The sequence below is a fragment of the Protobothrops mucrosquamatus genome, unplaced genomic scaffold (assembly GCF_001527695.2).
Source record: "Protobothrops mucrosquamatus isolate PMUCROS unplaced genomic scaffold, P.Mucros_1.0 scaffold555, whole genome shotgun sequence".
Classification (NCBI taxonomy): Eukaryota; Metazoa; Chordata; class Lepidosauria; order Squamata; family Viperidae; genus Protobothrops; species Protobothrops mucrosquamatus.
The window spans coordinates 927,072-953,231 of record NW_015386858.1 but is presented as its reverse complement, the minus strand read 5'-3'; the positions used below and the strand labels follow the sequence as shown (position 1 = coordinate 953,231).

The 26,160-nt window shown below is 40.7% G+C and overlaps 1 protein-coding gene across 1 annotated transcript; it reads left to right on the top strand.

Annotated features, from left to right (window-relative positions):
- Positions 1–66: 66 nt before the first annotated feature.
- Positions 67–26,160, top strand: LOC107288520 (sterol O-acyltransferase 2-like). The gene is made up of 15 exons (XM_015817146.2): positions 67–157; positions 7,752–7,810; positions 8,724–8,851; positions 10,165–10,221; positions 10,742–10,849; positions 13,146–13,428; positions 15,094–15,169; positions 16,247–16,328; positions 16,524–16,569; positions 17,196–17,325; positions 20,191–20,288; positions 21,244–21,342; positions 22,653–22,788; positions 24,162–24,307; positions 26,110–26,160. The coding sequence occupies exons 1-15, from the start codon at positions 67–69 to the stop codon at positions 26,158–26,160; spliced, it is 1,590 nt and encodes a 529-aa protein (XP_015672632.2).

The window sequence follows — 26,160 nt, the reverse complement described above, 5'->3', positions numbered from 1 at the left end:
GTTAGTTGTCCAACTGCTGGGCTAGAGTGTGAAACTAACCTAAGAAACTCTACATTCAGAACCACCATGGACCCAAAGGAAATGAGCACTGGAGGCATGAGGCAAAGAAGCTCTCAGGAGCAGACCAGGAGAGAAGAGGAAACACAATTACTCAATGGTAAGGAGGCATTTCAGGGAACGGATGATATATTTTGTTGCACAAATGGAAGGGAAATCTTTGCTACAGATAAGTTATCTGGGGATTTTCAATTGGTTTTAGAATTAGGCAGTATTATGCAGAGATTAGCATTTTGGGAGCTGCAGCAAAAGGCCTTATATTACTTTACTAGAGAGATAAGTGGTGTCCCCCGAATGCTTTGGAGTTCAACCCCAAGAAGCTCCTACCATTCTGAACACCTGCCAAAAGTCTGCATAACTTGTGGTAAAAGGAATAATGTATGTTGTATGTATTCTCCTTAATACAAATATTCACAAAGTAATTGTAGGGTTAGCAAGGAGGCAAATATCAGATAATGGTTGATTCACACACATCAATAGGAAATAACATGGAAACATATGTGAAGCCGCTGGGGGAGATCATCCGTGGCTTTGGGGTGGATTTCCATCAGTACGCTGATGATACTCAGCTGTACATTTCCACCCCAGGCCACCCCAATGATGCCCTTGACGTGATGGCCCGGTGTCTGGAGGCCGTAGGGGGCTGGATGGGGAGAAACAGACTCAGGCTCAACCCTTCCAAGACTGAGTGGCTGTGGTTGCCGGCTCCCAGGTATGGTCAGCTGACTCCATCGCTGACTATAGGGGGCGAAACTTTGGCTCCCTCGGAGAGGGTACGCAACTTGGTGGTCCTCCTGGATCCACGGCTGACACTGGAAGACCAGTAGACGACTGTGGCCAGGGGGGCGTTTTGCCGGGTGCGCCTGGTGCACCAGTTGCGGCCTTTTCTGGACCGGGATGCCTTGCGCACAGTCACCCATGCTCTTGTCACCTCCCGCCTGGACTACTGTAATGCTCTCTACATGGGGCTTCCCTTGAGGAGCACTCGGAGGCTCCAGTTAGTCCAGAATGCGGCCGCGCGAGCGGTGATNGCCCCCAGAGATCCGGGTGATTCCGGATCTCCCCTCCTTCTGCCGCGCCCTTAAGACCTGGTTGTTTCAGCGGGCAGGACTGGCCTAGGGGTATTTTAAATTGGTTTTAGCCAAATTTTAGTAGAAGCGGCCGATTTAAATATTTATTTTTAATGATTTTTTAAAACTTTGTATTGTATTGTATTAAACTGTTTTTAACCGGCTGTAAGCCGCCCTGAGTCCTACGGGAGAAGGGCGGGGTATAAATATAATAAAATGAAATAAAATGAAAATGAAAAAGGCCAATGTGGCTACCATTCACATCTGGAAGGAGAGCTCCATCTTCCGCATCCAGTTTCGCTTCTCTGGGAGACCCTGGAAAGGGTCGAAAGTCGCCTTGTTGGGGCAACCAGCAAGGAGGGGATCCCTGCTTGATTGCGGGAGGGCGGTAGCCCTTCTGCTTGATCCAGGGCAGCCCTCCAAACCGGTGGACCAAAGACCGGCCATCACTAGGCTGCAGACAGCCGAAGTCACACTTATCACCAGGCAATTATAAAGCAGTGTGGATGAGACTGGGTGAGATCTACCTCTCTTAAATCCTAACTATCTTTTCTACCTGCATAAGCTGCTTAAAGTACTTTCCCCCCTGTGAAGAGGGAAGTGAGATCTTATCTCTCCCTCTAGAAACAGCAACGACTGACTACCAAGGGGAGTTTAAAATGTTGCAAGAATAACTTGATCCCAATTGGAATTCTATTTTGTAAAGTTTGTGGACTAAAAGATTTTCTATTTTTACTGAAGATCTGGGTTTTTACTTATAAAAAAGAAGCAAAACTGAAAAGATTATAAAAAGTTTGGATTTAAAAGAAAACTTTAAGTGGTAGGGGCGACATCCTGTGGCTAAACCTGATACTACAATTTGTTATTGTTTAAAAGAGACTTGGCCAGTAGCCCAGACAATAGATAAGATTTATGTAACCTTGAGATCAGCTGTGAGAAGCCCAGTTGTGTTCCATATTCAGTGACAAATATTTTTTTGTATTCTCTGATTGTAAAGCTTTTAACCTAATACACTACTAAGAGAATATGGATGAAGATCAGGAACAGATTCTCTCTATGCTGAAAGTAATTCATCAAACTATTCTTAAAGCTACTGATGAAATAAGAGGTTACAGAAAAGAACAAGATTTCAACCCGATATACGAACTCAAAACTTTGATTACAACTAAAAAAATAACTACACAGAATATAACAGAAAAAGTGGAACAATTAAATATTATGACAGAAGATTCAACTGATCAACAAATACAGTCAATGGAAAACCCAGAAAAGGGACTGACAATATGGCAAAAGGAAAAGACTTTCTACATAAATCAGAAGGAACCTGAGGATCAAGAAGAAGAACAGACTGAAGAGAAGATAAACAGTTCAGGACAATACGTAGATATGGAAAAATAGAGAGATGATTTGTTAGTCCTCTCAAAAAAATGGTGACCAGATGGTTTTTTCTACATCAAACCATCTGCATAACAACACAGGGAGATTTGTTTGAACACTCAAAAGCACATACATGGAAGATGATTTGGCAAAGAAATAAAGCCAGAATAAGACTGAAGAAAATTGGGGGTTTGACTCATTCGTGAGAATTAAAATAGAATATACTCACATAGATAAGATGTGTACTTTGAATACTAGATATTGTTATGAGTTGAGATAAAGAAAACTTTGGTCATTTAAAACTTAGAAGTATAAATATTAACAGTTAAATTTGAACATTGATTTGCTTATAAAGGTTAAATGTAAAGATAATTAAAATATATATAAGCCAAAAATCTATTGATGAATGTAATAAATATGTTTTTACTTAGCGGTAATAATAAAAATTATTAGCTTAAATATGAGATAGTAGATATTAAGAGAAAAAGAGAGGAAGTATTAAATGTTGAAATAAGAGAAATTTTGGTTACTGAATTTAAGATATTTGGAAATTACTAGAAAATAAGAATATTATATTGTATTTTTTTAAAAAAAACAAGTTTTATTAGTTTTTTCATTTTACAAACAAGTGCTTAAGAATCAACGTGGTGGCAGGGTAGTCAATTATCCAAAAACAAAGTCATACACATATAGTTCAAATTAAATCATTAGCTCATTAGAAACCCCCTCTCTATTCCCTCTAATAATATATTATATTCAAATTAATGTATTTCAATACAACTAAGTCAATCCAAACAATCATCAATAATAAGTCTAAATATTTCATCTAAATAAGTCCAAATCCTGTATTAAGCTTTACTATTACAATTGCTATAGTCCATATTGCTAATATAAATACATAATTAACACTTCAGGTGTCTCTCCATTCCCTTTTTCCTTAAGATAATCAATAATCATTTATTAATATCATTTCTTCTTTTTTCTTATTTCTTATTCTTCTTCCATAACAAAATAACTATCATTTCTAATAGCAAAAATATTAGTTCAAAAAAGAAAAGAAAAAGAAATCAAAAAACAAAACAAAAGAAAAAAGAAAAAAAATACCTTTCTACTCTATTATACTTTATAATCTATCAATCCCTCAATATCTGTGTCAAACTCCTTTAACCCCCTCCCAAAATTACTATATCCACAACAAACATGTTAATACATAAACAAATATCTTCTTATTAAATTCAAATCGTTAATTAATTTTTATTCAATCTAACATCTTATTTAACTGTCTTAAACCCTAAATCAATCCATATCTAAAAAACCTTTTAAACCCATTATATAAAGCCTTGAGTCACACTCTTAAATCTTATTCTAGCTTTCTTTTTATGCCAGACAGGTTTCCATAGCAATGCCTCTATATCAATGAACAAGTCATTTTTTGTGTCTTGTAGTATCCTTTGGGTCAAACAAAAGCATCCTCTTTTCTGTTTTAAAGACCTAGCTCCTTTGTAAATAATCCCATGTTGTTTTAAAGAGTCAAGTCTCCACATTTGAAACTGTTGAATAACAGACTCAATTATGTCCAATCTTATAGTTAATTGTTGCTTATCCAAACTATCATAGTTCTTGGTTAGTTGAGCTTTTCTATCCATTTCTGTTAGTTTTGGAATTGTAAGTGGTTTAATTACAGTCCTTTTTGGTTCCTCGGAGATCTCATCAGAATGCATATGAAGTAAAGTGGAATCTTCTTTAATCTTAGTTGGTTCCGCTTCTGTTGTTTTTTGGTCTATAGGATGCTCGGATAGTGGGGGTCAATTTGTAGATTCAAAGCAGAATTTCTGTTTCTTATTGCTATAGTGGACTCTTTTATTTGCAAACATATTTGGTCAGTAGCTTCATAAAGTTTTTCCAATATGAGTTTATAGTCAAGTTGAACATAGGGTTTCTCCATTTCAAAAATAATTAGAAACAGTCTGTATCTTTTAATAGAAGCTGTGTTCAAAGAACATTTAATCAATATCCGCTCCCACAAATACAGCTGTTAAGGTTCTTTATCTTTTCCCTTTCATGGTAATGTGAAGGTCAAAGTCAGTATCACCATCAGAAAAAGACACAATTGCAATTTTGACTTTTTTCACAAGGTGTCCTCAGTAAAATATAAAGATCTCCTCCCAGACACCAGGAATAACATTAACAAGATCAGAAAACACAGAAAAAGGAGAATTCTTCAGATATAGACTAAGTCCAATAGTAAATTCAATATTAAAAAAAAAATTCCAAGACCTCAAAGGGAATAAAAAAATAAGAATAGAAAAAAAAGTCACTTTAAATTAATTCAGTCCATTTAAACTTCTTTCCCCTCACTCACCAACGCCGCCTTCTTAGAGTAGGGAAATAATTTCAAAAGTGCTTTTTACAGGCACAAAAAAAAAAGGAGAAACAAGAGAGGGGGGAAAAAGTCTCACCCGGCTCAGCCACGGTGGTTCCTGCGCTTAGATGTTCTCCTGACTTCTGGTAACTGCGGCAAGATGAACAGCCATTTTACTGGCCGGTCTTTCCACCGTCGACCCAAAGGAGCAATCTCGGGCCGTGGAAGAAGCTGCCACTCTCCCATGGACGATGAGGACCTCCTCAACAGTAGCCACCCCTCCAGGGCGGCTTTTCGACCCAATTAAGGGTCTACCGGCAGCGGAGAATCAGCTGGCAAAGAGAGCAGGCTCTTCGCGCAGCTGCAAGAGCCGCGATCCGGAACCGGAAGTCTATTGTATTATTAATTAGTTGATGTAAGATGGTGAGAATTCAAATAGATAAGACGTGTATCCTGAACATTAGATTTTGTGATGAATTGTGATAAAAGGAATTGGGGTTATTTAAAACTTTGAAATTATAAATAATAAATGTTAAATTTAAATATTAATGGGAAACTGAAAATTGGGGGAAATTAACCAGGACATTGATTGTCTAAAAAGATTGAATGTTAAAACAACTAGGATATGTATAAACTAAAAATTATTGATAAATGTAAGAAAGTTATTTTTTATTTAATCAATATAAGAATTGTATTAATTTAAATATGAGATAGTAAATACCAAGGGGAAAAGAGAGGAAACATTTAATGTAATAGTTTGAGACCTGTACTAAAGATATTTGTATGTTATTGAATTATTGACCAACTCAGCCACCACGTTGCTTTTCAAATATTAAATGTAAAACTAGAAAATCAATAAAATTTTATTTTTAAAAAAAGAAATAACATGGGAAATTATGACAAAAAAGATCAAGAGTTATGCATGAAGAGCCTTTAATTTTATTTTTGTCTGGAAATGCTAACATTCAGCCTTCAAAGACAAAACAATTCAAGCATTTAGTTGAAAAGAAACAAGAAACATCTTAATTAGTTAACCGGTTACAAAGAAAACATTCGAAAAATTTCATCAACTCCTTTTTAATTGCTTTTAGAACCTGTTTATTGGTGTATATTTTCTTGGCTCCTTTCTAAAAAGGTTACTCAGAAATGACACATTTATATGCTTAACATTGCATTTGAGAGAAATCAGGTTAGATATTGCCCAGTCAGCAAATACAGTTTCCTATCATTCGTCTTTGATTTAAGTTAGCTTTTTGCTCCAAGTGCCTTTTTATGTTACTTTATATACAGGTAGTCCTCAAAGTACGACCACAATTGAACCCAAACTTTCCATTGTTAAGCAAAACAGTTGTTAAATGAGTTTTGCCCCATTTTATGACTTTTTTTGTCAGTGCTAAGTGAATCACTGAAGCTGTTAGTAACACTGTTGTTTAGTGAATCTGGCTTCCCCATTGCTTGACTTTGCTTGTAAGAGGGTCGCAAAAGAGGATCTCATAACCCTGGTACACCGTCATAAATACATGTCAGTTGCTAAACATCCGAATTTTAATCCTGTGACCATGCGGATGCTGCAATGGTCGTGTGAAAAACGGTCATAGGTCACATTTTTTTTCAGTCCTTCAGTAACTTCAAACAGTCACTAAATGAATGGTTGTAAGTTCAAGACTACCTGTATTAAACTCTAATAAATTTATCCGAGGTACTGGCAATATTCCTTCCTTCACATCTACTAGAATGATATGATAATGTTATAGGCCAGTGGTGGCGAACCTATGGCACGCGTGCCAGAGGCGGCACTCAGAGCCTTCTCTGTGGGCACACACGCCATGCCCCAGAGATGGCAACCGTCCCTCTTCAACCAGCCACCCACTAACTTGCCAAGGTCTCATGTGGCCGAATGCATCCCAGCATGGCTGGTTTCCCTCCTCCTGTCCCATCCCTCCTCGCCTCACATGCTCTCCTTTTCCCAGACACGACCCATTGCATCGCCTCCTCAGCTGTCGGCCATCCCTCTAGCTCAGAGGTGACTTTTCTGAACTGCTGGTGGCAGGCTGCAGAACCCCAGAATGCACCAGTCAAGGGGCCGGTAGGCTGTGGCTGCTGACGGACACTGTCGGCCCCCATGCGCTCGCTAGCCTCTGTGTGCCGGGGCCGATGGGGTCAGGCAGCAGCTGCCCCAGCCCCTGCCTTGCCTTGCCTTGCCTTGCCCTGCGACAATGGCACCTCTGCCTTGCCTCGCCTTGCCTCGCCCTGCAGGACGAGCCTCCTGCCCTCCACCCCACCTGCCAGAGACCCCCTGGATCTCCCCCAACCCTGCCCAGCCCCCACAGGCTCCCTCCCCACAAGCAACATCGAGGTGACCATGCCCACCTTGGCCACACCCACCCAGTCTGCCATGACCACCACAACCATGCCCACCTAGTGGGTCACGCCCACCTGGACTCGGTGATAAATAAGTGGGTTTTGGGTTACAGTTTGGGCACTCGGTCTCTAAAAGGTTCGCCATCACTGTTATAAGCTGTTTTACTTGGTAATTAAGCAAAATAGAATTCTAGGATAAACAGCCTTCCAGATCTGCTGATTAAAAAATGTTACTATAGTCTGGAAATCTGCTTTAAGAAAAGGTTACAAAATTGAATAAAACATGCCATATAAAATATTTCAGAAGCCTGGTACAGATAGTTTTGGACCTGCTTTATCCATGCCAAAGAAAAGAAAATGTGAAGAGTGGGGAAACAAGTGCTTGAAATTCGGAGGTAGTAATTTATAAACAAAAAAAATGTCTCTACAATGAGAAGATTTCTAATCCAAACAATGAACTGACCTCCTCCATTCGCCCAATGTCAAATCATGTTTTTAAAGTGAAGCTGTTTCTAATTCTCTAGAAGAGGATGAACACCTGGAGAATGTCATTGCCCACAGCCAATGGAAGAGACACCTGGAGGTAATAATAGATATTATAATAGGTAATAATAAAAGCCAATGCTAGCACTGGAGAAACAAATATTCCATCCTAAATGATAAATAGTCAAGGATGATTAAAATGGTTGATTCTGTGTCTCCAGGGCCACATGATCTCTATCCTTGTCATAGAGGAACAGATCCTGGAGATTTACTTGGCCCTCTGGGCAAGGGAGCTTCTGTAATAGATCAAAGAAGGGAAACAACTGGTTAAGTTTAGAACCAGCTCATCTGGGCAATCGGATAGGTTCAGGCAGTAACTCAGTTGAGAGACAGCTGCTGGTTGTTCTCTTGGGTCTTACTTTTTCAAAGTTTGCAGCCTTCTCCAAGAATAGTTCAGGGTGTATAGGGAGGGTTTAGCAATGGAATCGTAGAAATGGGACTTTCCCTAAAGCTAATGCCTCAAGATGTATAAAATCACCTTGGCTTTCTCACCCATTGCCTTGGCGGCTATTCGGGTGGGAGGAGACCACTTCAGCCCAGCTTTGGGGAAAGCTCTAATTCTACTAGGCCACTGCCAAACCCTCCCTTCTCCATAGTCTGGACATTATCTAACACCAATGCAGCAATGCTGTTTCACTCATGGGCTGAAGTATGAAAAAGAGAGAAAAAAATGTTGTCTAAATGCAGCATGGGAAATGCTTTACATCAGGCATTGGAAGAAGAGAGCATTGGAAGCAGTAAGTGTGTTGGACACTCTGGAATAGGAGACCATATGAAATAATGTCATACAACACATTCCAGATAATGCCAATTTAGCCACAAGGACAAGAAAAAAAACCCTGGGAGATATACAGATATACCAGGCCAACCAACGTGCCCATCACCTAAATACATTCTAGCAATCTATCATGACAGACCTGGGCATCATAAAATTCCCTCTGTTTTGTTGATAGGTAATGAAGGTGAATGTCCTGGAACAGGTACACAATCAGCTGAGTGATCTCTTGGACAAGTCCTTGGAAGAAGCAGCTCATTCCATACCCTGGCATTTGAGGGTGGCCCCAGCAAAGAAGCAAAGCAGGTGAAAGAGGTTCCTCGCAATTGATTTTAGAACAGAGATGGGAAAAATAGAGTCATCCAGAAATTTTATTGGCCTATAACAGGGAAGTCAAACTGCAGGCTCTTGGGCCGGATGCATCATCCTGAGACCGCGCCCACCCCATTGCTGGAAATGGGGAAAAAGTCGTGATACATTGCGACACATCACGTGACATTGCGACACCTGGCCTATAATTTCCAGTAGGTCCTGCTGGTATAGCCACTAAGAGGGATGCTGGGAGTTGTAGTTCCAGACCATCTAGAGGAATAAATGACCAAACCTTGATTTTATCACAGAAGATGCTACACAGAATGCATGGCAATGCTTTTATTTAGCTAGGCCAGAAACCTCTCTATATGTTTCTTTATTTTTGCAGGCAGCAGATAGTTTTCAGCTAATTACATGACAATAATCGCCAATAAAAACAAAACTACCATTGAGAAGCCAATCCTCACTCCAAGGGCTTGGCTAAACAAACAAATCTTAAGTAAATTTTCCAGAAGAGAGTCAAAGAAAAAGTGGACAAAAAACTGTCGAATGTTTTTTGGGGGAAAGTAGCAGCCTTCCCCCCCCCCCAAATATTCTGCTCCTAAGAACAAGCAGGCTACATTATACAAATACATGAAAAGTTACCATTAGGATTTCAATCATTCCTTTAGTACTTCTGGCCCTGCTTCTGATTGCTAATATATCTAAATTACATAAACAATTTAATAAAAAATAAAATGGGAAGGGGAAAGAAAATTCAGGTACCAGTTCCTAAAGTTATGTAGTGGTTATAGTACAGAAAAAAATAAATGGCAAGGCTTCAAATACACAAGCGATGGCTGGTTCTGAAGAAGGTAATATGATGCACGAATTCTGTGAGGTTGTTGCTCTTATTTTGCTATTCCCACCTCCATGCTTGGCAATGTAGTTAAGACGCTGGGTTTGTTGGCTGAAAAACCAGCAGCTCAAGTTCAAGACCCAACGTTACATGAAGGGGTGAGCTCCTGCTACTTGCCCCAACTCCCGCCAACCTAGCAGTTCGAAAGCATGTAAATGTGAGTAGATAAATAGGTACCATTTCGTTGGGAAGGTAACAGCCCTTCGTGCTGTCATTCTGGCCACATGACCACACAAATGTCTTTGGACAGCACTGGCTCAATGGCCTTGAAATGGAGATGAGTCGGCAATGACTAGTGGAGTAATAATTGCAGGGACTCTTTTACCTTTACACACACCCCTTGCTCAGAGATGAGAAGGGTTTTAAGAAATATATTAAATATTACCTGCTTTGAAATCTTATTTTGCAGAGAGAAAGGTCAGCTACTGAAGAAGAAAGTCTTTGTCCCTCAACAGTCATTGTATGAGTAAGTATACCTGGCCATGGTATGAATGAGACTTAGTCAGAGGGACAATGGGCAAAGTAGCCAGATCTCTAAGGCCTCAGGTTGTAAAGGTGGCCATGGGCAAATAACTGATATTCCACTGTTGATGAAGAACAAGAGCTGGAAACAGCCCAATAAGGACTGAGCATGCTCCATAGCCACACAATGCTGAGACTGGTGGGTGCAGGGAGAGTATAGAAAGAATAGATACTGTGGATTGGAAACGGAATGAAGTATGTTTTAAAGGATTAGGTTGATTAGCAGCCTAGCATGATAGTACAAAGAGTGATTACTAACATATTAGAATAAGGCTGTTTGTAGTCTCACAAGAGAGGGAACATTTTCCCCCAGCCACTTGATTGCTATTTCTTTTGTACAAGTTTTTGCACAGAAGGCCACATGAAAATCTCTTGGTATCTTAGGTCTTGTCCAATGATCTTCAGCTGCCCATTTCTCCCACCATCTATTGCTTATTTGCTGGCAACTTGTCTCTCTTTTACAGCACGTTCATGGAAGTGGAACATTTCCGCACAATCCGTCACATATTTATGGCCATGCTCTGTATCTTTGTCCTCAAACAAATCATTGGGGATTCCATCGAAGAAGGACGGTATGATTCAGAAGAGAGGGCGAGCGGTGGTGGTGGAAGGGCTATCCTCTGATGTATGCTAATGCTGGGGTGAATGTGGGGATAGGGTGCTATTTGTTTTGTGCCAAGGGACACAGTAATTATCTTAAGAACATATTTACCTAATCTTTTGAACTTAGATTCCATCAAAGGTTTGGCAACCTTCTGTGAGTTCCCTGACCCTGCTGCTTCTCCTCCCAGGTGTCACTGTTCATCTACTTGTTGAGCAGTACCCCTTGGGACATTCCTGTGCCTGCCTAGAAATTCATAAGTCTAAATGATGAACGCCCCTTTGGTGCCACCTTTGCTAGGCATCCAAACACCGTTCTCTATCCGAGTAGCCTGTTTACACAGTTCACTTCTTCTACCCTCATTCTGAATGAAACTTGTTACCTTTTGGATCTTTCTGTACCGGTGTTCGTGGCTGAACGTATGTGTTGTGTCACATAGTATGCATCTGCCACTTGTTGACATGGTTTGTATTTGTACTATATTCCATTCCATTTGACTAGTGGTCAATAAATTAATTAATTGACCGATTGACTTAAAGAAAATCAGGATAAATTTACTATTAATACAGGAATGGAAAAATATAGAAACTAGGAACAGTGAAAGAGATTACATGAAGGAAACTAATCTTTTCAGAGAGGATGGGATCTGCAAAAACCCAGACGGCCATGTGATGATGGCAGAATGATATACAAATATTTCTCTGTGCCACCTAGTTCTCAGATGGATTTTTGTAGTCCAGATCTAGTAGCTGTAGGAAAGGAAGTCATAAGGATCCAACCAGGGTCGGTCACCAGGACCAGAGGTTTCGTCTTCCAACCTTTTGGTCTCATGCTGGAGCCCATCCTCAGGGAAATTTTCTCTCTCACCAGAACACAACAGAGATGCCTCACTAAAAGAATTCAAAGCACCATTAGACCCTATATTCAACAGAGCAGAGATGGAAGAGTCAGAAAAACATGTCATGAGGCAAAAAATATCGGCAATGCTGGTCTCACACAAACCAAACAATATGCTCAGCCGAACAGAGTGACACACCTTGAAAGACATGGAAAAAAACACAAACACACATTCTGGTGAGAGAGAGGTTCCCTGAGGATGGACTCCAGCATGAATCTGAAACTTGAAAGACTAAATCTCTGGTCCCGGTGACTGACCCTGATTGATCCTGCAACATTACCTGGGACATGGGTATTTGCTTTCACTCCTGGGAAAACATAAGGTCTTTGATCCAGTCTCCATCTGCCTACTAAAAACCGGGTTCTGGCCATTATTCCAGCCCCTAGCCCATTTCTTGAAATGAGGAGGCTCCCTCAAATTCAACATATTCTGCTATCGTCTTCTGCTCATTGTAGTGTTTATCTGTTTTTAATGTTGTATGCTGCCAAGAGCCATTTTTAATTGGGAAGCCTTACAAATGAAATAAATCATCAAAGGAAAAGAAGGAGAAGGCAATGTCCATGACAGGCAATGCCTTGAAATCTTCTGCAGTTCTGTTGAGGCTGCAGCATGAAGCAGATCAAGGAAGGAGCCCAACAGAAGACAGAAAGCCAAGTTCAGATTCACAGTCAGGGAGCTAATGGGGCCTCTTTCAGTCAGTTGCTCCATCTCTCAGCTTTCACTTGGGATAAAATTAAGAGGAAAGTCCAAGTGTTTCACCTTGAATTTTCAAAAAGGGAGATTTACATGGAATACATAAATGTCTTATACAATAACATAAGCTCCACATGAACTGAAGGCCAGCTGAGTAGAAAGTTCAGGAGGGCAGTACCAAAAAAGAATTAGACATTATTCTGACAAGCGTGTTGAGTAATGTTCCTAGTATGACAGGCACCTCAAATACCTCGCCATCCTCTATTCTTGACCCATTGAAATTGTGCTGGGAACCTTTTTTGTGGATCCAATATTTTAGGGTGAAAATTATGAAACCAAGATTATTAAACCAAACAAGATTATGAAACAAAATGAGAGAGACTGATCATAATTCTTTTAGCTGGGGTGGGGATATTCCTTCATTCTAACTCTGATCTGTCTATTTTGAAGAGTTCATTGAAACTTTCATGGGTTTACCTCCTCAAAATAGCAGGACCCATCCTCTTCACTTTTCAGCAATTGTACCACTGAATATTGGGGATGCACCAAAGGAAGCTCAAAGGGTTGCAGTAGAGGCAGAGGGGCATGGGTCACCTGGGGTGCTTATTTTAATTTAAAACATCCTTATCTTTTGGGCAACATCCTTAGAGCTCCTTTTCTTCTTTGTCTTCCACAGTCTTGTTTTGGATTTCGATCTCATTATCAATGGCTTTCGACAACTCCCCACAGCACTCTTTGCCTGGCTCTGCATGTTCCTCTACACCTTATTTGTGCCCTACCAGGCCCTGCAAATATGGTCAGGCTGCTTGAAGATCACCAGGTTCCCCAACCTCTTGACAGTCACCTTGGTGGTGCTGGTGCTGATCTGCCACACTGCAATGCTGGGCTTCTTCCCCCTCTATATCCTTCTCTCCTGTGATTTGGGAATTGCCTCCCGTTGTATTGTCGTCCTTGAGCAGGTATGGCACTGGGCCAGCACAAAGAAAGTTGGTATAGGGCAGTGATGGCGAACCTTTTAGAGACTGAGTTCCCAAACTGCAACCCAAAGCCCATTTATGCATCGTCGAGTGCCGGGTGGGCGTGGCCCATTGGGTAAGCGTGACTGCGGTGGTAACAGCAGACTGGGTGGGACTAAAAAGGTCAATCAATCAATTCCAACTTTGCAAGTTCTTTTTTTTCCCGTGAGAAGTTGAAATTGACTGGTTGAACCTTATTTTTTTTTTTGCACACGGTGGCGGAGGCCTAAAGCAAAAAGGTTTTATAAAACCCAGCTGAAGGCCTAGGACTGGGGCGACGGCGCACGTGTCCACAGAGAGGGCTCTGAATGCCGCCTCTGGCACCCGTGCCATAGGTTCGCCATCACTGGTATAGGGGAAAGGATTTCTTAAACAGCAATGAGGGTAGTTAAGATGAGGTTGGATTTGTGAAGGAACTCTGGTTGCCATAGAACATCTCATTGTGGAAAACATAGATAGCAGCAGATGCTACAAAGGTCCCCGGCAGCATAAATTCATACTACCAAACACAGGCCATATATGTGCCATTGCACAGAGAAGACATGGCAACCTCACTCCAGGTTTAAGGTAGTTTTCTCCTATCTGGTACCCTCTGGATGGTCTGGACTGGTCCCATAAACCCCAAATAGGGGCATTAAGGATGGCCAGGTTAAATACATATTCTTTGCTATACGTTGCCCTGAACAAGATATACAGTACATTCTTTTTAATCTTGTGGCAGAAGGTATGCTCCTTAGCAGCCATGGTCACGCATACATTGTGTATAAATGCCTGCAGTAGCAATTGCCATGGCCTCAAATAGATGAGGGCAATTTGGAAATAAACCTCCGCTTGAGCATGTGCAACAAATAGGCGGGGATAGCGACGCCCGTCCTATGGAGCCTTGCGCAATAGTTCAGTAGGCAGTGAGGAAGGAGGAAGTAGGAAGGAGAAGGTAGTGTTGTAGTTGACTCGTCCACTAGATCAATTGAAAGTAAACCCTGCCATAGAAAATCCCTCCAAAGGTGAAGTGCATGCAGTAATACGATTCCTGTGTGTGAAAAAACTTTCAGCAGCTGCGGTTCACCACGCACTGTGTAATGTTTATGTACCAAATGTGATGAGTGAAGGTGTTGTATGCCAGTGGTGCCACATGTTTAAAGATGGATGAACTGACCTGCACGATGAGGCAAGAAGTGGTCACCCATCTGTAGTCAGCAAAAGTTCTGTATCTGCACGTGTCTGTCATGATAACCAAATGGAGGTTTATTTCCGAATTGCCCTTGTATGTTCTTGTTGCAAATTGGAAGACTAGCAGATTTCATCCAAGCAAAACAATGAGCTGAAAAATCAGCAGGCAGTATAGCTTACAGATAGCCAAGTGCCATTTCTGTCTGAAAAGTCTAAACAGAGTCTAGAGCACCATGGGATCCACCATGGGAGCATTAGAGACTTCTTGGATCACCCCATCCAGCTGAGCTGATGGGTGCAATTCCATTCTTTGAATATCCACAAGGATAATACCGAAGGGCAGGTAGATGGCATAGCAGACTACTAAAGTCCCCTGCAAGAATATCTACATGATGTAACTTCACACTGTTTCATTGCTCTTTTCCCCCTATGGCATAGGTCCGGTTCCTGATGAAAAGCCACTCATTTCTGCGAGAATCGATGCCCCCTCTTCTCCATGCCAGGGACCATGTTGGTGAGTTTGACTAGGAGGCCCTTAGTGATGATTACGATGGCTGTAAGTTGTCCCCATAGTCCCCAAACTGATTTTCCACCAATGGCGGCATTTTAGTTGTAGCATAAGCTAGTCATCCAACCATTGGCCTCCACTTACTAATCACACACTTTCTCAACTTATGACTGCTGAGGAACTATTGGATTATATTTTCCATTTTCCTGTCAGTGATTGGATCATGTTAGATGTTGTAAGTAGATTTTAGGTATATCAAAATGCTAAGAATAGTTATATGGATGTAAAGCAAAAGAAACCTCTTGCTTGGATCAAGTTCACTTCTCCACATCCCTCACCAAATCGCAGTTTCTCCTATTTGCCAGACTTCATTTTGCATGAAGAGGTGCAAAATACGGGAGATTTATTTCTTTATCTATTTATTTATTTTTCTTATTAGGATACAAAGCAGCTCAAAATGTTTTTTAAAAAATCTGACATATAGTGCAAGATTTTATTGATTGCATTTTTTTTCCTTATACATATCCTTGTGAACACATGGAATAGACGCTTTCCTTGTTTGTTGCTTTTGTACACCAATGGAGACAGATTTTTTCAGAAAGCTGAATTCTGCATCCTGTATCACACCTTAACTATAGTGGGTTTTGCATGCTACTTTTTGTACATAAGTATCTTAATAAGAAGGGCCGTGGTGGCGCAGTGGTTAGAATGCAGTATTGCAGGATAATTCTGCCAACTGCTAGAAGTTCGATTCTCACCGGCTCAAGGTTGATCTTCCATCATTCCGAGATCAGCAAAATGAGAGCCCAGATTGTTGGGGGACAATATGCTGACTCTGTAAACTGCTTAGAGTGGCTGCAAAACATTGTGAAGCAATATATAAGTCTAAGTGCTACTGCTACTGCTATCATCACATACACATAAAGCTCTGCATTCCTCCTGCTGAAACGTTATGCAGAGATAAGATGACTCCACTTGAGCATCATGTGTGCTCCAGAGCAACTATTTCTTCAGTGTACAACACAAACTGTACTTGTCCCTGTGTACTTTCAATAGTTCCTTTGCTTCTTTTTCCCACTCCAGGGAAGATAAGCCCTCCTGAATTATCAACCTACTTGTATTTTCTCTTCTGCCCTACTTTGATCTACAGAAAGAGCTATCCAAGGTAAGTCCTAGCATATCATCCTTGTGTTTCTGAGCTCCTTGGTCTCTCAGCTGTATCAGAAAAAGAGTGGGCAAAACAGGCTTCAGTGTCTACAGCCCATGCCCCTAGAGCAATGGTGTAACCATTGTATTTCCCAAGAAAAGGGAACTGCACCCTTATCACATCTCAACCCAATCCCTGCTCCTTTCCTTATAGAGATCCATACATCCGCTGGAGTTACGTCATCCAAACATTGGTTGAGGTGAGTAAAACACATTAAGTTTCCATTGGCTGGTTGGTTTTATCTAGCCTCTTTATGGATTAGAAATGTGCTTGGACACTATTGCATTTTCTCACAAGACTGAGCTTAATTGGGAACCCTACAGTATCTTAGCTGGCCATGGTAGTAAATAGCAATAACGCTTTAAAAAACCCTGAGTGACTAAAGGCCACCATTTAAATTTCCCAGAGTTCTCTACCCTTGAGTGAATTATAACATTTGCCCTGAGTCATGTTTGATGCAAAAAAGTTCACTGCCCCTAAGAGATGTACAATTTAAAACTTTAGAAACAATGTACATCTTTTCAAATATCTCCCAAAGGAAAACAAAAGGGAAAAGGGTTTGAAAGAGAGCAGAGTTAATGGAACTTAGAGCCACTCAGCAAGTGAGTGGTACAGAAATCTATGACAGGTTGACTAAAACTAAACAAAAGGGAGGACAGCATTTGGGCATTGTAGGAGATTAAAATGGCAGCCAAATCCAGCTTTTGAAACCATAGATGAGAAGAAGGTTGTTCTTTGTTGTAGCCAAGGCAACCAATATGCCTTTCCAGAACACTGAGATGCCAGTGGATCACTAAGGTAGTATTTTTTTTCTCTGTTTAACAGTTCCTGGCGAGTATATATTTTGTGAATTTCCTTATGAAATACTCCTTCATCCCTATGTTCAAAAATATGCATAAGCAGCCCTTCACCATCAAAATCCTGCTACTTTCCATCTTTGATTCAGTAGTACCTGGTATGTGGAAACAAGTATGATTTAATTTGTGTAATGGGATTACAGGATAAGGCTGATTTATCACATTTTAGAGAAAGTGAAGACGTACAACAGGTATTTCTCAACTGACAACCATTTGTTTAGTGACCTTCAAAGATACCACAGCACTGAAAAAAGTGACTTATAACCATTTTTCACACTTATGGCTGTTGCAGCATCCCACATGCTCATGTGATCAAAATACACGCCATAAATACTGGCATGTATTTATGATGGTTGCAGTGCCCCGGAGGGTAGCACAATTACCTTTTGCATCCTTCTGACCAGCAAAATCAATGGGGAAGCCAGATTCACTTAACCACTGGGTTGCTAACTTAACAACTGCAATGATTAACTCAAGAAGTGGCAGGAAAAGTCATACAATGGGGCAAAACTCAACTGTCTCACTTAGCAAAAGAAATTTTGGGTTCAATTGTGATCATAAGTCCAGGAATACCTAAAGCAACCAAGTGATACACTGTAAGCCATGTTGAATTGCTTTGGGTTGCAAGATGGGCATCATATAAATTTAATAAATAAATAAATTGTTACCTCATCCCACAGCCCAAGATATAGATGATTTTGGACTATATGTAGCACCCACAGAAAATGATGAGGTAGATCTGGAAGTCTACTAGTTTTATTCATGATGAAAGTATGTGAAATAGAACAAATGTCCAGCAAAGAAGTCTTTATGAATTCATTGTTGGATGATTCTGTTTCCTGTAAAAGGGCTTTAGCAACCTGTAGATACTTATTCTTTTCTTCTGCTTTTGCCTCAATTATTCTCCAAGTGCCACGCACTATGCCCCTTTGAACATTGTCCTGTTCAAATTCTCAAAGTCCATCATCTTTCCTTGCAATAAGGGGTATGCAAAAATTCTATAGACGTGGGAGAAAGCTGGAGACTACGGTGCTGCTCATAAAATTCTACTTACCAAAAATGCTATCTTACTTTACTTCTGAAAAACAATTTTGTAGTCCTGGCTGCAAGGATAGGTTTACAAGGCAGCTGGCAATGGGTGGCTGAAACCTTAGGAGGCAGCTTAGCTGCTGCTGAAACACATGACTCATTATTAGATGGAACAGCTAAACAATTCTGTACAGGACTTTCTCCTTCTGTAAGATTATAAGAATGCATAATGCAAATGCATAATGGACAAATGACAGAATAAAATTTTGCATTGTAGGAATTGAAATCTGGTCTGGTTCTTATTCCAAGCTGGGAGAAAGACACAGAAAAAATGAACTGAAGCAACTGCAGTTGCTCCAATTGAACTGATGCTGTTTGGTGTCAGCGTACTAGAGATTAAGGATTTGGGATCGTGGCATTTGACTGCCAAGCCAGTGTTCAGGGAACCTGGTTTTAACTGATGTGATGTTTGTCCCACATAGAATTGGTTGCAATCTTTACATTTGATTTTGTAGATTACATAGTTTCTTTCATCCTTCTGTATCTTGTCTTTGGTTTTGGATAATTCCTGGTGGAATGTGGCTATGGGTTTGTAGGTTATTGCTATTCCTAGGTTTGGAAAATTCTGGCTGTCATTTCTGACCCCACTCTTGTGTATTGTAGGGTTAGTGGTCTCTTGTGGTTTGGGTGCTGTGTGTTGGAATATGAAGTTTTTTGGATAGCCGTTATGTAGAAAGACGTTAAGCAGCTATTTCTCTTCTGCTTTTTTTAGTGTTGTGGTGCTGCAGTTTGTGCTGGCCCTTCTGAAGAAGATCTGATCCATGTGCGTGGGTTTTGGGTAGGGTTTCCAGTTCTCTATTGTCTAGTCTCCTTATGTCGATGTCGAGGAATGGGTGGTCTGTTGTCTGTTGTCTTCTTTGCATGTGAATTTGATCCCAGGGAATACGTTATTGAGTAGACAGTCTGTTTCTTCAATTTGGGAGTGTTTGATGATGACAAATGTGTCATTGACGTAGCATATCCAGAATTTTGATAGGATGGTTGGTAGAGTTATGGATTAAAGCTCGGAGAATGAACCTTCACCTTCAATATTGTGTATGTTTGCCCCCTTGAGTTATATATTCAAAGGTGGGTAAAAATATAATAATAATAATAATAATGACAACACTTACCTGCAAGGAGAACTGGTAAGAGCACAAGATAGACAAACAGTAGAAAACAAAGACACTAAAGTGTTCTGGCACTTTAGAATTAAAGCAGACAAGCACCTGCCACACAACACTTTATGTTAACAATTATCGATAAGACAAAATTCACGAATGAAGGCAAATGTACGTGTCCTAGGATAATGTTGCAGGATCCAATCTGGGTCGGTCACCTGGAACAGAGGTTTTCTCTTCCAAGCTTTCGGACTCATGCTGGTGCCCATCTTCAGGAAACTTTCTCTAGCCTAGGCTAGAGTCCAAAAGCTCGAAAGACAAAACCTTTGGTCCCAGTGACTGACCCAGATCAGATCCTGCAACAAAAAAGTTTGAATAGCACACATTGTAGTACCTGGAAAAGGCAGAAGAAAAGAGAAAAAAAACTGGAGAAAAATCACAAAATATAAAGACCTGCAAATAAAACAATTGTGGCCCAAGAAAGCACAGTTAGTACTAGTAGTAATATGCACCTTGGGTGCAATCCCAAAACATCTGGAGCACAACTTGAAGACCATCAGCACTGACAAAACCACTATCAGTCAATTGCAAAAGGCAGCTTTACTTGGACCAACCATGACCTGGATGATTAGATATTCCACTACGATGCTAATCTCTAAAAGTCTAACCTAAAAGTCTAATTTGATTGGCAGTTGTCTGCCTTAAATCCGTAAGAATAATTGCATTTTTAATCTCTGGGAAGAACTGATGTATTTCTTTACCTCTCTCATTCAGGTATAACTCTGGCAGTCATGAACCACTATTTTTTCCTGCACTGCTGGCAAACCATGTTTGCCGAGATCCTGCGCTTTGCAGACCGTTCTTTCTACAAGGTGATAACAAGGAGTGGGGGAGGTTGCAAGAAAGATACGGAGAGTCTGGATTTCATTCCTCATGGATATACTTGAATGGTCCATTGACCACTCTGTGAAGAACAGTTTGAAAACTTCCCAAAGAGTTCTGAGATGTTATGGCTCTAAAAGAAAAGCAAATTTTAACTTGCTGAAACAACTGTACTGAAGAAACTGACATTGAAGTATCGAATTACTTGTAATCAAAGTAATAAATATAGGTGGTCCTCATTTAGCAGTTGGTCACAGTTACAACGATAATGGTAAAGTAAAGTTATGATCAGTCCTCACATTTACAATCTCTGCAGGTCTGTAAAGCAAAGGAAAGTTGAAAAGATTGCAAGCATTTTTATCTATGTTAATTGTTTTAATGGGCTTGCAAAATATTTTACTTTTTGCTTTTATCATATGGCACCAGAGTCACTTCAGGTGAGATGGGCAACTATGTAAATTTGGCAATAAAGAAATCTGACAAATAAACACAACTTAATGACCACTTAACCACTTTGTTGCTGCTCTCAGTTGTGGTCACTAAATGAAGACTGCCTGTAGAAACTGCCTGTATGTTTAGGGACTGTAAGAGAGATCAAATAACATGTTCTGAAAGACTTTGCAAGATCCCACATGATCCCACATCATTCATCAGCCCTCCCAATGGCTGAAATCTCACCTTTCATGGCCCCCTTGCCCCTCAATCTCACCCCTTCCCTAATACCCAGTTGCACCTGCTTGCTCTCCCACACCCAACAGCAGCCACTTATCTTGCCTGTTTGGGAGTTGCAGATTCCTGCTGGTTTTCCCACTGACTTAGTGGTGGAAATTCTAATCCCAATTGCCCTTCTAAGTCGAGGACTATCGAGAGTGGATTGTCCTTTGGCTTGCCAAAAATACAGGGATGTTCTAGTTTCATGCTATTTATTCCATTCTCCCTGCCTAGGACTGGTGGAATTCCAGATCATTCTCTGGATTTGTTCGGACATGGAATGTGGTTGTACACGACTGGCTGTACTACTATATTTATCAAGATATTCTGCGGGTAGGTAAGGCTGTAATGGGCTATGAGAATACACTTTGGGGCCAGGAGGAAGAACTTTAGCCAGGGCAATGGTCAACAAAAGATGTCTCAGCCCACAGCAGGAATTGGGGGTAGAACAGCATCTCAGAAGGGATTCTCTCTTGTTGTTCAGAAAATAAAGGCCGGAAAGGAAGGAAGTGCTTTAAGACTTGCAAGATTCTATTAATAATAATAATAAAGTTGGAAGGGACCTTGGAGGTCATCTAGTCCAACCCCCTGCTCAGGCAGGAAACCCTATACCATTTTGGACAAATGGCTGTCCAGTCTCTTCTTAAAATTTCCAGTGTTGGAGCATTCACCACTTCTGGAGGCAGGTTGTTCCATTGGTTAATTGTTCTAACTGTCAAGAAGTTTCTCCTTAGTTCTAGGTTGCTTCTCTCCTTGATTAGTTTCCATCCGTTGCTTCTTGTCCTGCCTTCAGGCGCTTTGGAAAATAGCTTGACTCCCTCTTCTTTGTGGCAGCCCCTGAGATATTGGAACACGGCTATCCTGTCCCCCCTTGTCCTTCTCTTCATTAAACTAAACATACCCAATTCCAGCAGCCGTTCCTTATATGTTTTATCCTCCAGTCCCCTAATCATCTTTGTTGCTCTTCTCTGTACTCTTTCTAGAGTCTCAACATCTTTTTTACATCGCGGTGACCAAAACTGGATGCAGTATTCCAAGTGTGGCCTTACCAAGGCATTGTAAAGTGGTATTAACGTGATCTTGATTCACGTGATTTTGATTCTATCCCCCTGTTAATGCAGCCTAGCACTGTGTTGGCCTTTTTGGCAGCTGCAGCACACTTCTGAGTCATATTTAAGTGATTGTCCACTAGGACTCCAAGGTCCCTCTCACAGTTATTACTATTGAGCAAGGTACCCCCTATACTATACTTGTACATTTGGTTTTTCTTGCCTAAATGTAGAACCTTGCTTTTTTTCACAATTGAATTTCATTTTGTTAGATAGCGCCCAGTGTTCAAGTCTGTCCAGATCCTTCTGTATCTTAAGCCTGTCTTCTGGAGTGTTGGCTATTCCTGCCAGCTTGGTGTCGTCTGCAAATTTGATGAGTTCACCATCTATCCCCTATTACTGTAACCTTACAATAAAAGCACAATTATTTGATTTTGTTTATTGTCTGGAAAACCTGAAAGGACTGGCAAGCTTACCAAACCCACCCGATATTATCCCATAAAGTAGATCTGCTGCGTGTAATCACTCTATGCCTGTCTTCATTGTTTATTGGTAAGTACCAAGATGAGGTCTCATGTGCTCCTTCTCTTCCAGCTGTTTGGAGGGAGAGCCCGAGGTGGAGCTATGCTGATTGTCTTCTTTCTCTCAGCGGCTGTCCATGAATACATAGTCACCTTGACTTTGGGCATCTTCTTTCCTGTCATGTTTGTGCTATTTGCCACGATAGGAGGTCAGTACTCCCTCAGGAAATGGACTGAACCTTTACTCAGAGGATTCAAGCAAGGCCGGTAAAAAAATAACATGGCATGAATTGCTCCTGGTGAATCTTCTTCCATTCTGTCCTACCCTCCTCTGGTTTTGGGTTTCCACACTTCCCAAATGGTACACACTCATGTTCCTTTTGATACATTGTTTTTTACCACTGGGAGGTGGAGTTGCTCCAACTTTATTCAAACTATATGAAGCCAGTGGTCAGAGTCTTGTGGTGGGTCTTGTGATCCATCTAACCCTAACCCATCACAAGACGCTCACCTTATGTGACCCACACCTGACCCATCACAAAACCTATCACAGGACCCTCCCTTGTGACCCACACCTGAAAACACGGAGACCTTATAAACAGAAGAACACTGACACTGACATCCCCTAAATTCCACTGAAAAGGTTACATAGCCTGGTAACGAAACCAACAAGCTTGGAGAACAAACCTCCACCCCACCTCATGTGCTCCAGAATTATTATTATTATAATTTCCAGTATGCTCAGTCATCACAGCCTTCGGACATCTTGGCTACAGAATCCTGGGAATTGCTTGCCTCAAAAGTGGAGCTTCCTAAATTGGAAAAAACTAGTTAAGGAAAGATTCAGGGCATTATCCTCCCCCACCCCCACCAGTGTTTCTCATTCTTGGGGACTTTAAAATGTGTGAACTTCAGCTCCCAGAATTTTCCAGGCAGCCATGTGCATTGTATTATTCCCTCAGATGGTGCATTGTATGCTTAGGTTGGAGGCTGCTTTTTCATCCCTGAGAAAATTATTTTGGTGTCGTATTTTTTTCAAATTTTGCTGGTCACTGACTGAGTAAACAGTGGCTCTTCCCTGAGAAAATTAAGATTCTTTACTCCAACAGGAGGGGAAAAAATAATGTCAAACAATTTTACAAATTAAAAAGCAAGAGCAAAGAGCAAAAACCAAATTAGTAATTGGAAAAAAAAATGTTGTTATTTCAGAAGTCCAATTACAATTCCAAAACAGATGCAAGTACTCTTTTATCTGCATCCTGACCATGACTAATCTTTAGTCGTAATCAGGATGCAGATAAAAGAGGAACAGGGAAATAGCCTAGGTTCTAGGAGCAGGGAGTTCCATCTACAAGGGTATTGCTTTGAGAATTGTCTTTCCCAAATTATTTTACCTCCATAGGAGTAGGGATGAGGCATACAGTATTGTCTTATAATTAACATGGGAATTGCTGTTATTTTAGATTTGGTAACCAAGAACATTTCTATTGCAAATAACAGTTATTAGAAATCAATAATTATCTCCTTGGCTCAGTGTGATTGGAATATATACAATTAATCCTTTTTCTGTTTGTTTTCATAGCGTTGCTTAACTTTGTTCTCAATGATAAGAGAAAAAACCCTGTCTGGAACATCATCATATGGATATGCCTCATTTTGGGCATGACGACCGTTTTCTCCTTATACAGCCAAGAGTGGTTCACACGTGCCCACTGTCCACTCAAGGAGGTGAGTAGACAGTCTACCTATGCGGAGTTAGAATAAGTCTTGGGTTTCCTCTTCATGTTATTTTCCAAGAGGGTCAAGCCTACTAGTTGGCATATATCCCAGCTGCTAAAATTAAGATAAAGAAGGTGGGGAATTCAGAAACACCAGGAACTTGCAGATAAAATTGTTCTAAAGCTAAGAGCTGATTCTAATTCTGCTGGTATTGGCAATGGCTAATGGCAGCTCAGGGGATATAATCTGTACCTGTATCTACTAATTGGCTTGACTGGCTGACCGATCAACCGACTGACTGGTTGATTTGTGCCATTAAGCTGGTTCTGATTCCTAGTGACAGCATAAATAGATCTTCCCTATGTTGAACTATGCCTACCTGTTCTTTCAAGTCTGCCAATGGGGCAGTCATAGCCGGTATAATTGACTCCACTCACTTTACTGCTGATCATCCTTCTCTTCTCTTTCCTTCCTTCTTTTCCAATGTTATATATTCCTAGCGTTATTCACCTGTATCTATGCTAGCTCGTAAATAAATATGTATTTTATTTTTATCCTGCTTTTATTTCTGGTCAGCTCAAGGCACTATATATTTCTAATCCTCCCGCTTCCTATTTTTCCAACAACAAACCTGTGAGGTGGGCTGCGCTGACTAGACCCAAGTCACTCAGCTTACTTTCATCTCTAAGGGAAGCCTAGAACTAACTATCTCCTGATTTCTAGGCCAGTATCTAAACCACTACATCAAACTGGCTCTTAAGTTTAAAAATTCTATCTCATCACTATTGGGAAAAACAAGGCCTCAGAATACTTATTTGCATGTATTTGGAAACTACAGTAGATGTTATTAAAAATGAGAGCACAATGGTTTCAATTTTTGTTGTTTTCAGATATAAAGAGAGTGATAAAGCAGAGGGAAAAATATCTATAATTTGGCTGGAACCATTTAATTAAGGATTGTTTGATTATTACTTAATATTACTTTATTAAGATTATGCCTAAATCACCTTTTGGCTTTAAAACATTAAAATACTCCAATCAATAAAAAAATAAAGAAAAAATAATATTTCACATTGGTTGCACTTAGGGGGCATTTCAGTATGTGAAAAAAAAGCACCTGACTGTTATTGATACATGAATGCTGCGAAGTTCTCATTGTTTTATTTTCACTTCATTCCTTTTCATTCTATGGAGCCCTGAACAGGAAAAAAGACCAAACCAAAGGTCCATTGAGAGCAGCAGATACGCCCAACCTGTTGCCAACCATGCATGCTGGCTCTGATTGGGAATCCAGCACATTTTGGGGATCCCAGGTTCCATAAGGTTTTATTGCAAGATTCTGTTCTACAGCCTAGTCAGAGATGCTCACCTGCAGGGAGTCAAAGCAAACCTTTCTTCCTTCTCCTCATAACAGTAGCTGCAAAAGGTGCTCTGCAACGTGCAGTATTGAAAATTCTGGGTCTAAGAGCCTTTGATAAGTAACATCCTCCAAGTATGGGCTACCTTGAGTTGCCTCCAGGAGCTGAAGGGCCTGAGAAGCGAAACTGCCAGAACCAGATCCTGCATCCTGGAAGAGGCTAGGCCTGCAATTCAAATCTCTTCACTGCTGCCTTCGACCTTGCTGAGACTTTGGGAGTATTGTGCTAATGGGCTCCTGATTGTGTTGGAATATATGTATATATGGTTGATCTTGTTGACCCAGATCTAAGCATGTGATTAGCTGGAATTCTTGTATTATTTTGTCTGGTGGCAGTTCTTTCTCTTCTGCCTATTGTCTCTCTTTTGACGTAGTCATCATTTTCTTTTTTCAGAAGACCTTCTGGCGGCTAGTGACTCCACGTTCCTGGTCTTGCCACCAATAA

What these genes read in the sequence shown, in the direction of transcription:
- LOC107288520 (XM_015817146.2), top strand. Translation starts at nt 67, where the DNA reads ATGGACCCAAAGGAAATGAGCACTGGAGGCATGAGGCAAAGAAGCTCT. An exon ending in AATGGAAGAGACACCTGGAG is followed by an intron (nt 7,811 to 8,723) that starts GTAATAATAGAT and finishes TTTTGTTGATAG; the next exon opens with GTAATGAAGGTGAATGTCCT. An exon ending in TTTATCAAGATATTCTGCGG is followed by an intron (nt 21,343 to 22,652) that starts GTAGGTAAGGCT and finishes CTTCTCTTCCAG; the next exon opens with CTGTTTGGAGGGAGAGCCCG.